The sequence below is a fragment of the Pectinophora gossypiella genome, chromosome 25 (genome assembly GCF_024362695.1).
Source record: "Pectinophora gossypiella chromosome 25, ilPecGoss1.1, whole genome shotgun sequence".
NCBI classification, from domain to species: Eukaryota; Metazoa; Arthropoda; class Insecta; order Lepidoptera; family Gelechiidae; genus Pectinophora; species Pectinophora gossypiella.
The window spans coordinates 4705842-4722075 of NC_065428.1; the positions used below are offsets into that span (position 1 = coordinate 4705842).

Here is a 16234-nt window from a genome sequence, read left to right on the forward strand (position 1 = left end):
GCTAGTTACATAATATGTAATTTAATTTTTGACGTTCAAAAACACTAACTATTTAAGCCAATTTTGAAGAATAAATGTTTATGTTTTTTTTTAATGTTCGTTGTAGCCATTAACGCGATATAGAAATGCACTGGCGGTCCTGATGTCAGGATGGCAGAATGGATGTGTATGAGACTTGCTATTTACCGCTCAAAGCTTTTAAGTACACATTTTCTTTGTTTTAGTCATAGACTTCGACATAACAAATTGACAACCAATCTCAGTAAAAAAGGCGTATCTTGTCACACGTGACGTCGTGTAACGCCACTGTACAACCGATATTGCAAATTTAAACTTATTCTAAGGTGGGAAAAGGCGGCCTTTCAATCCTCCTATAACTTTAGGCACAAAAAAACGGGCCTGAATTTAAACAGCGTTCTGTGTTAAACGACAGAAAGTTTGGCCATTTCTGCAGTGCTATTGTGTCGGTCAGTGCTCTGTGGTGCACTCGACTTTACCTTTTCACAGTCATGAATATAGACGCCTGAGAAATTTACATTCAATCTAACTTTTATAACTAAAGAAGATATACTTAAAAGCCGTATTAAATGGCGAGGCGATGGGTGGGTGAGATCTCTATGGAGATGCCGGCGTGAAGCCGTGTTTAAAATGATTGGAACAAAAAAAAAAAATAAGCTCACATCGCCAGATAAACTAAATACCCACACCTCACCGAGCTTTCTTATCGGCCTCCGCGGTCTAGTGGTTGAGCGTTGGGCTCACGATCCGGAGGCCCCAGGTTCTAACCCCGGTGGGGCAAATCACAAAAATTACTTTGTGATCCCTAGTTTGGTTAGGACATAACTTACCGAAAGTAAGATGATCCGTGCTTCAGGCTCGTTAAGCCGTTGGTCCCGGTTACTACTTACTGATGTAAATAAGTAGTCGTTACATGAGCCATGTCAGAGGCCTTTGGCGGCTCAGTAATAACTCTGACATCAGGGTTGATGGGGTTGGTATTCTACCTCACAACCCACACGATAAGAAGAAGAAGACCGAGATTTCTGTTAGGCCAACGTGATAAATATGTGGTGAGCCGTATAGCCACTGAAATTCATTATACTTTCAGTAGCATATCAATGCGTATCGCCGTCTATAATGGTCGAGCTAACTGTAGTGAAAATTGCATTTAGGATAAATTAATAACTCATTGGTGGCGAAAGGAAAATGTTATTTTGAAAAATACGTAACGTAACATTAGGTCGGGAATAAGTATAAGAGGTAATGATATTTTAATCCCCAGGGTTGTTGTTATATTTTGGTAAGTAGCACAATTATGTACTTGAATGTATTTTAGGTATATAATATCCTGGTTGGTAGTAAATAACCCAATTAGAAAACCTACGCCTCCACATAATTGGTTCCTTATTTCTAATTATAACCACTCTAATTTTAACCGACTTCACATACAACGGATCAAAAGGTCAACGAACTTGTGCGTAATTGTTCCGTTGTTGGTATTCAAACAGAAACCGTTAATAAGCTCACGACTATATCCCAATTGGGGTAGCTAGAGGTACATCCATTGCAAGATGAACTAAATATCCAAGCCTCACCGTGTTTTGTTTATACCGAGTAAGAGTCCTTTGCGCTACCCATCTGTCCAGCCAAGTAGAACTCTACAATAAATCAAGCCACAAAAACGAAGCTTTACTTTTACAATCGCCTTCATAATCATCAAGTACAACTCATCATCTCCCATTATCCCGTTTTTCGCAAGGTCCTCTTATCTAACCTGAAGATTTGACAGGTCCGGTTTTTTACAGAAGCGACTGCCTGTCTGACCTTCCAACCCGCGAACGGAAAACCAGCCCAATACTGGTTAGGTTAGGTTAGGTTACTTTCGAAAAATGCAATTCTCGGGAATGTGGGTGTCCTCAAGACGTTTTCCTTCACCGCTGAGCACGTGATAATCATTTAATCCAGACGTGAATTCGAACACAAATTCGACAAACATTGGTTTAGGTCTGTGCTGCTGTCGAACCTGCGAAAGTGAGATGCGTTCTACCAACTCAGCTCAACAAACAAAAAGTTTATAGTCAAACTTACTCCCTAAAGAAATCTCTACTAGACCACAGAGCACATAAATCAACGACTATTACTTCACTGGAACCGAGTTTGTATCCGATAAATTATTTTCTACCGCGACGTCTGAACGTGAGAATCGTACCAACGAATAGTTTTACTCCTGAACACTCTTCTAAAACTATAATAATATGCTTTCATTTTGGGATTTGATAATTTATTTATTTTACACATACAGGGTGTTAGAGACAATGTAAAAAAAGAATAGAATAGAATAGAAATTATTTATTATAAAAGGACGCCACACACAAAGACAAGACAATAACATCACTTAATTTTTTTTCCAAAACAATTACAAAAAGCGTAGGAGGATGTTCATTAGAATGATCATAAGGTGGTGGTGGACGTCCTGAGATAAAAGGCCACACTCAGCACAACTCGCGACGTGAACCACGACGCTGGTATTATGTGGACCCTGTTGGGTGATGCATGAACGTCGTCGCGAACCTCGACTCAGGGCGTCGTCTGAGTGGAAGAATATTTAAAAGAATTAATCGACCCTAGTGGGTCGATACATAAATATGCGTGTTCCATAAAAAGCAAGGAGTGAGTGTACTATAAACTACTGCCTAACCCTTCTGGGATACAGACTTGAAGCTCTGTTTCTATGTTTTCACGTGAGCCGCTTTTATACCAATATGGTTTATTTCATTTTATTTCTAGATTTGTTCATTTCTGAAAAGAGGTTTTCTGTAGCTGACAAGATGATTCGATATCGAACATTTTGAATGTAATAGAAAATAAGAAATACGGTTATATTCTGAACTTGTTTACTGTATGCTCGGATGGTGTAGTAAGGCTGAGTTATGTGGGATATATAATAAAGAAGGGATATTTACATTATCTTCACTTCTTTTATTTTCAAAAACCAAATGCCTCTTACATTCCGACGACAATCCAATAATAGGCAACCACCTTATCTTTTTAAAACTTCCGTCCTACTCATTTTATCCCTTTATTTAAGAGCTGCGCTCTTGTCGGTGGAGTAATCGCCATTCCTCTCTTCTTCCCGCCAAATCCTTCACCTCCTGATACGACACGATCTGCACCTTTCCTTTTATTTGTTTCATAAATGTTCTCCTAGGTCTACTTCTTCCTCTCTTCTCTTAATTTTTTCCTTCTATGTCAGTAGTTTTAGGTGGATGACACGATTGTTATGTAAAAAATGACGATACAAAGTGTAAATATGTTACCTACTGAATACACATGTTTGAATTTGAATTAGTCAATCCCATACATTTTCATCACTATCACTCTCAACGGCCTCTGTGGTTCAGTGGTTGAGCGGTGGGATCACGATCCGGAGGTCCCAGGTTCGAACCCAGTGGGGACGTATCCAACTGTGTAGTGAAAACTGCACTTAAGATAAATTAATAACTCCTTGGTGAAACTCCAGTACCGGGGTTCAAATCGACGCTCCTCGTTTGAGAAGTAAGCATGTCGCGCAACGCCTCAGTGATTTAAAAGAAAAATACTACCGAAATCCCAAATCCGGTGTTTCCAATAAACCAACATACAACCTGTGGTCGACCCAATTTTCGCTATCCCCACATTCGACCTATTCTAACCGCAAAACTAACTTAGATTATAATTTAATTTCACATTCAAGCCCAACTAAAAGCTTGTCTATTTTCATAAGGCTGAATTATGAACGCTATCTCAAATTAGCATTTATACTTATGTGGAATTAATTGACGGAAATTTTAGAGGTTTCAAAGGATTTAGTGCAATCTCATATGCAGTGGGAATAATGTGCTGAAATCATACCAAATTAGTTAATTTCTACTAACGAATTTACGAATATTACGAATTTGTATTAAAAGCAACCTGTGACGTCACAGAAAAAGTGACAAAATGTCGCACTCAACTAACATTTTTCTTTATTAAAATTCATTAATAAGTTAAATAGAACAAAGAAAACGTTTTTTTTTCACCTTTAGTCTTTATTTAGTAATCAGAATTTCGTAATTTATCTTTGACCTAGGAAACTATCCAATTCTTCTTCTTCCTCGTTACCTCACTGCGGAGGATAGCGGCCAGATTTTATGGTTTTCCACTCAGCACGGCTACATGCTGCGTGGACCGCTCTCTGCATGCTTCACACCGTCTTCTTCAGGATGTTAGACCACATCGTAGGTGGGGTTCCTTGAGCACTTACCCAACGATGATCTGCTTCTCCGGACAGTGCTCTGAGGACCACATAACAACCTACTGTTAGAGATATAATAATGTTTAAGTTTAAGTGTAATAGTGAGTTGATGACTATTTCTCCTTATTCTATTATAGTTAATATTATGTAGTTATAGAATAGTAATAATAGTAGTCTCATTTGAAAACATTTTGTCACCAGGTGAACCACCAATCCGGTCCAGGTATGCTCGTCTGCAAGTTCTAGTCCCTCCAGACCCCCCGAAGATCCTGCAAGGACCAGTGCTGGAGGCTATTGAGGACCGAGAGGTCAATGTGGAGTGCGTGTCTATTGGTGGGAAGCCTGCTCCTGAGGTAAGTTAGTTGCCAAAGAGGACCATACAGCGACGGTGCACGCTTCCAGAGGGTTAGCTAAGTTGTAAACAGTTATGATAATCAACAGTGATAATGACAAAAATGTATTGGATTGACATAAGGTGACATGTCAACCCCATACATTTTTGTCACTGTCGATTGTCATAACCGTTTGCAACTTGGCTAAAGCCTCAGTAGTTATAACTTTTGACAGCTTTGTTTGACAACTGAGATTTATTGTGTTTACTATTTTCACTACTTTTGCATGACATGTACTGTTACGTGACATGGTACATGACATAATAATTGCAATACTGGATTCTGAGTTTACCTAGTTTTACAGCCTTTAAATTGACAAAGTAAATTTTGTGCACAAGTACATTTTCTGGTATATCATGGCTAATCCGGCGAAGCTGTCAAGAATCTACCCAATCCACGAATCTGCCGGATTACGGAACTCTCCAACACCGTTCGATCTTTTCATGTTTTTTTTTACAGATGGGAGCTTCTCTAAAAGTCCATGAAGACCGGATGGACTCTAGGTAGAAAATGAAAATTGACCTATCTTCTTGTTTCAGATTACATGGATAGAGAACGATGGAGGTGTTCTGACCCAAGGAGTAACATACACGGTAGACCAGCTACCAGACGGACGAAGATATTCAGCCAGGTAATTTATCATTGCTTCACTGTTTGAAGGGAAATAAATAAAAATATGGAATTCAACTGCTGCTGAAGTGGGATTGGGCTGGTCACGTTTCTCGGATGCCTAACAATCTGTGGCATAAGATCACCATAAGATGGTTTCCGAGTAGAGATAGATGCAGGCGTGGCAGACCAACTATTAGGAAGCTTTCCTGCAAGATTGGCAGAAAGTACTGGAGAGGGAATCCTGGAAGAAATGGAGGGTGGCTTTTGCCCAGCTGTGGGATAACTTAGGCTGGACAAGAAGGCATTCACCTGTCTATCATGCCAACAACAGTACATGCTACTGCGTGGTTCATTGATTGGAATGTTAGTCCTCGAGCTGGAGGGTCGATTTCCGGTGGAGGCAAAATAATTTGAAATTCAGGACTCTTTCCTGTGCATTTCTTGGCCATCTTTTAAGTGAAGTATACTCTTTACTCTCTTCGGATAGATGGATTGTTGAGCGGAGGCCTATACTTAGCTGTAAGGTATATTAAGTCTGTTTAATGTGAAAAATCTACATAACATATCATAGCATCAGGCGAACATCCCCGAACCAACTCCTCGTAAGTACCGTCCTATGTAGGGGGCAAGCCTATTAAAGCCATTAACCAGGCCAAATCCTGGAAACTACGTGAAATCGATCAACTATGATCCAATCATGAATTCAAAACTCATGAAGTTGAATTCAGTGCTTATTTGTGATTGTGATTTGTGGTGACGGTGGTTCATTGGTTAGTGTTGGTGGTGGTGTGACTAATTAATTGCAGATGAACATTGAGTCCATGTGTTTTTGTCAGGTCCATATTGCGTCTACGTCCAAGAAGGCATCACCACAACCAGACCTTTACTTGTCAAGCGCAGAACACAGCAGACAGAACATTCAAAATGGCTACCGTGAAATTAAAGGTAAGATTTTATGATATTCTCCTATGCTGAACTGCAAGGCCTGCAGAATACCAAGTTCGTGGCTGGCACAAGCCGCGACTCATGCTGAGCGAGGTTCTTTTTCTTTTTTTCCGGACGCCGCTGCAATTAATTTGGCCGTCAGTGCGTTACATGTAATTATTTTCTTTTTTGTAATAATTTTTAATCTTAGTTTTTTCCGTGTGAATTCTGTCTTTTGATAAATGTAATGTCTGTCTGTGAATGTTTATTTTTTTCTTTCTTATTTCTAACTGGGATCGAATGATGTTGTCGTGTCCAGCTGCATAACATCTTTCCATGGACATCTTAAAAATCACGGAATAGAAGAAAGAGATTGGATAGTTCCTAACGCGCATTTTGTATGAGATCCGCTGTCGCTGGTTCAACCCCACTCTTTTTTACTACTACTCCTGTATACCTCTGCTGATTCTCAAATTCCATAGCCACTTTACCGAAAATCTATATTTTAATGTGATAGGCCGCAACTTTTCGTAAGATACTGCATACAAAAGTATTTCTTTTTTATAAATAGTCGATCATACTAAGGTTTGCAGCTTTCCTGTGATTAGGACGGATCTCCTTGCATGATAGTCGATACTCATTTGTTTTCTATCCGTCCCAGTTACAATGCGCAAGAAGACCTTTAATATACTATCACAGAACTCCGTGTGTCGTAAAGTTTGCGGACGAGGGGAGTGCAAACTTGAAGTATGAACTATTTGCTCGATACTTGTATGGTGTGCGTTTCGCACTCACTTGGCGCTTCCAACTTTTTTCTTCAATAGAAGAAACACTGAATACCGTGTTAAAAACAGACTCAGGGACTGTACCTTTTCTGCCATTTTTGTTGTCGTCTGTGTAGCTTTTCGAGTGAGAGCCTTAAGCGCTCCCCATTTGTCCGGCGAAGTAGTTACTGCCATCTGCGGCAAATCTACAATGAGTCACGTCCCAAAAAAATGTGTAGCTTTTCGAAATTGTTTTCAACTTGGCTAACCTGTAACATTTTCTCTTTGTTAGCTAGCAGACTTCGTAACCTAAAGATGACGTTGCTTAGAAAATCACATAATAGCAAACTTTAAAAATATTATAAATCAAGTAGTACGTATTCTCCTCATTTGTCCGGCCAAGTAGTTAATTCCATCTGTGGGAAAACTTCAATAAGTAGATTAGATACATAGATAAACTTACGCCTACGAAATTCCATTTGCTACGTTCCTGACACACTTCTCTTGCTTCCTTGGCATTCATCAATCGTTTCATACACACACGCCGATCCAATAAGTGAGGATAAAATAATAATTCAAAAATACGTAGGTATTAGGTATGTTTATTTTTCTCGCGTTAGTTTAAAGTGTAGAATCTTTCATTTATGGAGATAGTGATGTCTTGATTATGTTTATATTGCCACTTAAGTGAATACATAAAATGCTGTAACGATCCTGTGAGAACTCTATCAAGTGGCAGGTCTAGAGTAATTGGCTATTTGACAACCTAGTCAAATAAGATACTTTTTACGAAATGTCAAAACGAAGTTTTTGATTATTATTATTAAAACAATAAGTCGTGACAACTTATTGGGTATATATTATTTAAAAGAATAAAAAAAAATATTGCCAGTAACAATTTACATTTGCTATATGAACTAGGTAATTATGAATATTACGAATACGCCCAAAAGGAAATGGCTCAGCTTCTGCTGTGGTGGAGCCATGCTAAGGCGCCATCCAGCGCTGGTTTTCAGTCATTTCCTCTTCCTGGGATATTGTGCGGAAGTAATTGTCAAAACAATAAATTGTGATAAATTATTGAGTATGAGTTATTAACCGGTACTTACTTGGGCGCACCTAGAGTGTATGTATGTGTGTGTGAGCTCGGTGAGGTGTAGTTACTTAGTTCATTGTGCGATGGATGACCTCTGCCTACCCCAATTGGGATATAGTCGTGAGTTTATGTTGTGTTGTTTTGTTACCTAGAGTGTTTGAGTAGCTACGTTTCTGCCCATCCCAATAGAAACGCAAACGTCAGTTGCGTCTATGTCTGTACATAAATATCCTTTAAAACAGGCCCAAGGTCATAAAAATTACCACCTACCATTAACTTTCATAGACCAACTTTCCAAATTAGCTGAACACCCTTGGAATACGTAGAAAACGGTAACTGCCACTTTATTTCCATAACTGAACGTTTTACCTTCCTCGAGAATGAGATAATTTGATACCACGATTAAACCTACATTTATTTCCCGTTTTATGGCTAAACTTCCCTTGGGAAACGATCTCCCTTGTATAATTTCTGTATTAAAGGTACGAGAATCCATCTCTTTGAAATCTAGTTTAAGGATTTCGGAAAAATTGCTGGTAGAAAAGAAAAATGGCGTAGAATTAGTTGGAATGGTCTGCCCTAAATAATCTGCTGTAGTAATTCCGAGAGTCTGGTTTCATTGGAATGAATCCTGGAATATTTAACGTACCTCGATGGAACGAAACATTCTTCAAGTCTTAAGTCTCGATGCAAACAGAAGCGGTAAATATAGTTTGCAATTAGTCCGTTTGTGTTAGTACGAAGTAGGTTTTATGTGAAGCAAATCTTCAATAAGTCAAATCAAAAAAATAAGTTCACTTACAAATACACAGGAAGAAGTACTTTAAGGGAGTTTTCTTCGTTCGATCCGATTCCATGAATGTCGGATAAAGGAAAGGACATGGAGAACAACCCATCTCCTCCAGCTGGTTTCAGCTATAACAGGGAGATGAGACGAGACTTAAAAAAAAAACCTGAAAAATACCTGCATGCACACTATGTATTTTTTTTGCATAAGTAATAAAATAAACTATCAATATCCACTTTGTAAAAAGCCACGCCAAGGCAAGATTTCTCAATATAATTTCGTTTTCATTCAATCATTTTTTTCGGCTTGTCAATCGCAAATCCCGTTCCATTGCAAAATTCTGAATGTTTACGCTCATCAAGTTATGTAGAATGGAGATAAAAGTCTCAATTTCGCTGATGCACAGGATTTGCTGACGTTTACGGGACGTGTTGTCACAAAATTAGAGTTCCACGGCCCTCTTATTTTCACTTTTCCAGCATGAAACTCCATCCAACGAACATTGGCCCCTCCCAATTGACGTTGCTTTGACAATATTAAACGAACTACGCGCAATTGCGTTAAGCTTCATGGCTCCAGTTATATTAGCCGTGAGCTTGGCAGAATCGGCGAAAATTTCTAACGTCTACAGAAATTGTGGTTGTGATTTTTTCTCTCTTTCTGTTTCTTTATTTCGTTTTCCTCTACCCGTTTATTGGGAGGTCGGATTAGAGGTAATTTATTTGTGCAAAGCGGAATGGCACGAAAACTTTTTGTTGTGTAATTAACTTGTAATGTTCACGAGGATAAACCGAAGATTCTGCACGCTACATTGCCTGGAAAGATGGCAGAATTAATGCAAAGGATATTATTAGATAAAACAGAAGCCAATAGCATGTATAGGTACATGAATTCACGCATGTAATCTCTAATGAATTGGACACAGTTATTAGCAATCAGAAGATAGTCAACCTGGCTTGCAGCGCGTTATTTATAACTTAACATAACAGCCTATATACGTCTTACTGCTGGGCACAGGCTTTCCCTCAATCAACCGGAGGAGGTATGCAGCATACTCTACCACGCTGCTTTACTGCGGGTTGGTGTAGGTGTTTTTACTTTTTCAGACAATCAGGTGATGCACAACCTGGCCTGGAATGTCCTTACCAAACAATGGACAGTCTTACAAAATGATTTCGACAATGTCCCCATCGGGAATCGAAAGCAGACCCCCAGATTGTGAGTCTAATGATCTAACCACTAGATTACGCGATCTAACCACTAGATCAAGGAGGCTGCTGATTTAGAAAAAAATAAATTAGCTTTTGGGTATCTTGACACACGCGCCGTGCGCGCTAGACCTAGCACCATGTTGCCGAATTTTGTTTAAGCTTCTCTTATACCATAAATGCATTACAATACTTTCAATAGCCTGCTACAAACTTTCATCTCTTATCCCGTTTATATCTCATTTCATTTTGTTCATTTTGTCACAAAGCAACGGTTACAGAGAATTTTCAGAAATTTTATTTAAAATACCTTATAAAAGCGGCGAGAGGTTTTATCGTGTCTCCGAGGGAGGCTTTGTTAGTTTAATTCCCTCTTATTCCCTCTATTACTATGGCTTCGTCTAGACTACCCTTGTAGAGGTGTTTTCTCTAAGGATTATTTCGTTTCAAAGAGGTTTCAAAGTGAGTCTTAATATAAATTTGAAAATATTGGCTTATTTTTAAGTTATAAACTCTTCGTGTCCTTGTCACCATAATAATCATCATATTCATCTAAGGACTTCGTATCAACAGTGGCTGCAAGTTGTCTTTATTACTTGTGGCTCTGTCCATCCTATTAGAGACTACGGGCGTGAGTATATGTATGTATGTTTGAATTTGGGAGATTATAAATGTGTGATTGGCTTTTTAGAATAGTAGGTACCTACGTTTTGAATTTCAAAGGTTACGTATTCAGGTCCTGTTTTTCTTGGTGTTAAGGTTAAAATTGTGGCGTCCAGAATAACAATCATCAAAGTAAGGAGATGGTGCTGACATTTCGGAATTTAAAAAAATATATTATAGCGTTTTTGTCGGCGCATACGGCAAAAATACGAGGTATTAAATAAATTCTAAAAAAAAACAGGGTGTTTAAAAAGCCACATCGAAGCAATTCATCTACAAAAGCAATATTGCTATTTGAAATTTGTTTGCATTTTTATATATGCGCAAATGTCGAATTGCAATAATGCTTTTGTAGATGAATTGCTTGTCAAAATATTAATATCATCAATTTGTAAATTCCTTTATTAAAACCAGGCAACTAGCTTAATTTCCATTAAATTACTTATCTAGTATACGAATGATCAAGTAAATACTTTAAAGATCGGAATAATGATTGAATATTTTACGATTTTGGGTTTTCATTTTGTCACAAAAGTATCGTTTCACTGCAATCAGCCTAGGAACAAAAGTGCTACGTTCTGAAGCGAATAGAAAGGCGTGTGTCTAAGCTCTTAACTAGTAAACCAGTGAAGCGCCTGAAACTAAAAAAAGAAACAATACAAGTTCTTGCAACTGTGACAGCAGTGGCATCGCAGAAGATAAGAGTCTCGTTCATCCTGGATAAAAAGAAAAGGACAACAGACGTTATCGAAGTTTCCCGGGAAAGGAAATGTTTGCGGTTCATATAGAAAGTTACTACGAAGTCTCGATTCGAAGTCGCTTTGGGGTGGATATAAGTGAGTTTGTAGTGAGTTAAAGGTTTTATTTTGCTAGTTAGGTATCAAGTCAATAAGAATACACTACAATAAATATACACTTAGTACAGCTTAGCTCTACCATATCAAAATGTTTAAAATTTAACACTATATAAGCCATGGATAGTTCTGTCGAATTGAATATTGCGTTCACATTTGCTTACTTCATTCGTCATTTTTCATAAACAGTGTCTTATGTCGAGACACGGACTATATTTAAACTTAGTTTAACTTTTAGTCTTCGTTTTGTAATAACACTGTTGAAATCCAAAAATGAATTCAAAACCAAACTGGAAAGTCATTGCTTTACGCCTGTGTTAGATTTGAATCTGCGACCTAAAAATGGAGTCAAGTTTTCTTCCTACTAGGGAATCACGGCTATGTTAAATAAATAAGTAATTCTTATTCGCTTTCCTTCACCAGATAACAGATCTCAGCGTTTCCTATTTATCCGGCCCAGTGTAACTTCAAAAATTGTTTTATAAGCAAAAATAAATATTACTTTTATTTATTTAACAGTTTATTATACACAAAACTGGGGGTTTAAAAAAGCCACATCGAAGCAATTCATCTAAAAAAGCAATATTGCAATTTGACATTTGCTCATATAAAAGTAAGTGTGGAATGCAAACAAATGTCAAATTGCAATATTGCTTCGATGTGGCCTTTATAACACAAGAAAGAGAAACGGTTCAATTTATTTCTAGTAGAAATCTCTTCCAGTAGAGAGTTTAACTCTTTCCCGAGTTAAACAATTTCTCTTTCGAGTTACAAACGAGTTGCGTTCCAATGGTACCGATTCGACAATTTTGTTGCGCTTTTGTTACATCCCCGATTGTGCTAGTATCCCCATGTCTTGTTTGCCTTTGTTCCAAGAAATATGGTCACCAGCTAATCCTACCAGTACTCTAGAAGCTCTACAGTCGCCAGATGTTACTAATCTATAATACTATACTAGGTAGTATAATAAATATAGGTTTAAGAACGGTCTCTGTGATCCAGTGGTTGAGCGTTGGACTCACGATCCGGAGGCCCCGGGTTCGAGTCCCGGTGAGGATTTATCACAAAAATCACTTTGTGATCCCTAGTTTGGTTAGGACATTACAGGCTTATCACCTGATTGTCCGAAAGTAAGATGATCCGTGTTTCGGAAGGCACGTTAAGCCGTTGGTCCCGGTTACTTACTGATGTAAGTAAGTAGTCGTTACATGAGCCATGTCAGGAGCCTTTGGCGGCTCAATAATAACCCTGACGCCAGGGTTGATGAAGTTGGTAATTCACCTCACAACTCACACGATAGAAGAAGTAGATAACATACACCAGAGAAGAAGAGTTATATCAGGACTGTGTTACATATTCGTAGGATAATAATATTGAGAATGATTAATAGAATAGGACCATAATAAAGACAGATTGAAAGACCTCCCTGCCGCAACTGTCACGACGGGCAAAGATACCCACAAGTTCATCATCATCAGCCGTACGACGCCCACTGCTGGGCATAGGCCTCCCCCAAGGATCTCCACGACGATCGGTCCTGCGCTGCCCGCATACAGCGGCTTCCCACGACCTTCACCAGATCGTCGGTCCACCTTGTAGCGGGCCTACCCACTGAGCGTCGTCCGACACGTCCGACCCACAAGTTATCAGAAGACAAATAGCAGACACTATTGTTACGATGTCTAGTCTACTAATTTATCTAAAGTGAAAATTTCACGAGTGATACGACTTAGACGTGGCGATACAATTCAGTGAAGCGTGTGTACTTAATTTATCTCCCAATGGATGTAACTCTGGTTAGCCCAATTGTATGTTATATTCTAAGCGGAATATCCGCAATTTTAAGTCATTTCATATCGTCACTTTATAGTCAAAAGCACTTAATCAACATTTTGGAAAATCACATTCTGTTGTCATGATGATAATGATCTCCGACTGATTTCGGCCATGGCGACCACTTCGACTCCTAGTCGGCACAACGCTCATGCGCCCGAAGATGTCTTACCTATGTAGCGTATCATCATAGTGAACTCCCGCGCACAGTGAGGGCACGTGGACACGTGAGCGTCAATTTCCCCTGACCAATTTGACCTGTATTGGTCTGGTTTTCCCTTCGCGGGTTGGAAGGTCAGACAGGCAGTCGCTTCTGTAACAAAACCGGACTTGTCAAATCTTCAGGTTAGGTAAGCGGACCCTGTGAAAAAGGGGACAATGCTAGGGAGATGATGATGATGAAACTAGGTTTTGGTAACAAAAATAATATGTAAATGTGATTTTTCAAAAAGGTGCTTACGTGGTATTGACGATATAGAGAATGCACTTACCTTTATTAATAAACAAGAAGTAAAAACAGATATACTTAGTAACAAACCTAACAAAATCAATAGATCGAGTAGCCTTTCTACTTCCTAGAAACTAAAGTCGTTTCAAGTTGAAAGTATTGCCGCAGTTCTAAGAAATAAAAGAAAAATAAAAACGTAACGTATTTGCCTAAATTTAAGACGATTTTCCCTTCAAAGTGAGACTTATGAATATTAAGAAGCTATTACACTTTAAAACTTTCCTGAAGATTTTAATATATTCATCTTCTATGTTTACAATTTGCAGGTTCATTTCAGTTCAAGTTTTCAGAAAGAATAAAATATTATTTGGTTGAAAAAACATATTTTAAAAACTTTGCTTCCTGTTTGTTTGTGGCTTTTTTATGATAAATATATTAAGTTGTAACAGAACGCACCACAATAATCGTCGCGGATGGAGTCATCTAGTTTATTTTCAATAAACTTTAATGTACATCAATAATGTGTTAAATATTTGTCGAAAAGTTAGTACTTAACAGTAACTAAAAGGTTTGGCTATGGGGTGAAATATTTTTTCGACATTTATTTATTATTTTCGTCTTTTGAATTTATATTTTTATTATTATAATATTCTTTTGTTTTTATGACTTTAGACAGGAAAAACATAATTAGAACTTTGAGAAACATGTAGGCTTTGTTTCACCTTTAGGTTTCATAATTTCATAGACCTACAAACAAATGGAATTCAATGGTCTCTACTTGCCCTGGAGGGGAGATGGGCGTGGGTTTATGTATGTGTGTATGTATGCACAAACCTATATGGAAGTGATAATGATATTCTAGTGATTATACCATTATGTGTGTCTGTGCCCTGCAGTGGGACGTATATAGGCTGTTTATGTTTATGTATACCATTATGTAAATACTTATTTCTTAATTTGTACCTAGTGTTCCTATAAGGCAACTTTTTTATTATTTTTATAAATTTAACGCCATCTATTAGGGAATAGATTTGGATAAGTGCATCTACTCGTACATAGATGGAGTGGGAAAAGGACTGACATTTGTGAAAAGCAGGACTTCATTTCTAGGCAGCTTGATAGCTAGAAGTCATTGTAGTACCATAGCTTGCCAATAGATGGAGCTGTACGATATCAATAAAAATAATCAACCAGGGTATTATTAATGAAACATACTATTTTTCTCCAAAACTGCTTTATTTACTATTGATGTTCATAATTAACAATGTACCTTTGATGTGAGAAACAGTAGTGTGCTTGTAGGCTTAAATCTTTCATCTTACTAAATCTGTCCGTCATTCACATTTGTTTTCCCATAATTTTCTTTAATATTCTGCAACAGATTCCAGGTTTGGAGTAGATATCTGTCCCTCCTGGATCTTTGGACGATACTGAAAGTAATTCAAACTGAAATTAGGGGTAAATTCTATGTGTGAGCATAACCACTGTCTAGTACCTACTAAGACAATGACTTGCATTTGCTTATTGTTTCTACAGGTATTATTTGTGATTCACAGGATTCTAATAAACTAATAAAAACATGTAAGTACAATAGGAGTAGGATTCATTCTTATTCTCAAAACAATATGAAGGGAGATCAAATCTCATCATGAAAGCCAGTTTTAAGCGAAACCGTTTTGCTAATAACTTTTTATTTTATGTATCAGTCCAGAAACTATTGGTTGATTTCATGTCTGGTAGGTATGTAATTTACTAATTATTATATTACTCATCAATAAAACAAGGTTGTTAGTGACTGAGCATGTGTAGGAATCTAAGGAATATTTGAAAAATTTCATCTGTTAATATCTCATTAAATCCTAAACAGATTCAAATAATTCTTGTAGTCCTGATAAGAACTATCTCTCCACACATGGAGTTAGGTAATAAAATTTAGTGTGATTGCAGTTTGATAGTTGAAATTATCGTAAGAAAAATTGGAACAAATGGTTGAAACAGTGACTTTTTGCACTACGAATTTCTCTATAAAATACTTAACGAATACAAAAGGTATTTATTAATTTCTTACCTGGTGAGTGAATATTTTATAGGATACATTATAAACATCGTCAAGAAGTCTTCAATCTTACTAATTATTGTAGCTAAAACCCGTACGTTGCATCTTATTTTGTCTTCCTTCCATTATGATTCCCACTATTCTGTAGTCATATTAAACACAATCTGAAAGGTTTAATAATTATATTTAACACAAAAAGTACACTAATTGTCCAAACAATACAAACCACACTACTTGATTCAAGTGTTTTGTTTAACTGTGAGAACGAATGAAGGATATGTTCAGTTTACGTCACAGGAATACATAGATTATAAAAAGGTATAC

At 37.6% G+C, this 16234-nt stretch overlaps 2 protein-coding genes across 5 annotated transcripts in view; both read left to right on the top strand.

Moving 5' to 3' along the window:
- Window positions 1-16234, top strand: part of LOC126378047 (irregular chiasm C-roughest protein-like) — a 416593-nt gene that overhangs the window by 369053 nt on the left and 31306 nt on the right. For all 4 annotated transcript variants that reach the window (XM_050026146.1, XM_050026143.1, XM_050026142.1 and 1 more), the window contains exons 5-7: window positions 4475-4626; window positions 5205-5296; window positions 6114-6222. In XM_050026146.1, coding sequence (XP_049882103.1) covers window positions 4475-4626; window positions 5205-5296; window positions 6114-6222 — 353 coding nt within the window. The remainder of the gene's footprint in view (window positions 1-4474; window positions 4627-5204; window positions 5297-6113; window positions 6223-16234) is intronic.
- LOC126378203 (zinc finger matrin-type protein 5) overlaps window positions 1-16234 on the top strand; it is a 233798-nt gene that overhangs the window by 194072 nt on the left and 23492 nt on the right. The gene's annotated exons all lie outside the window — the stretch shown is intronic.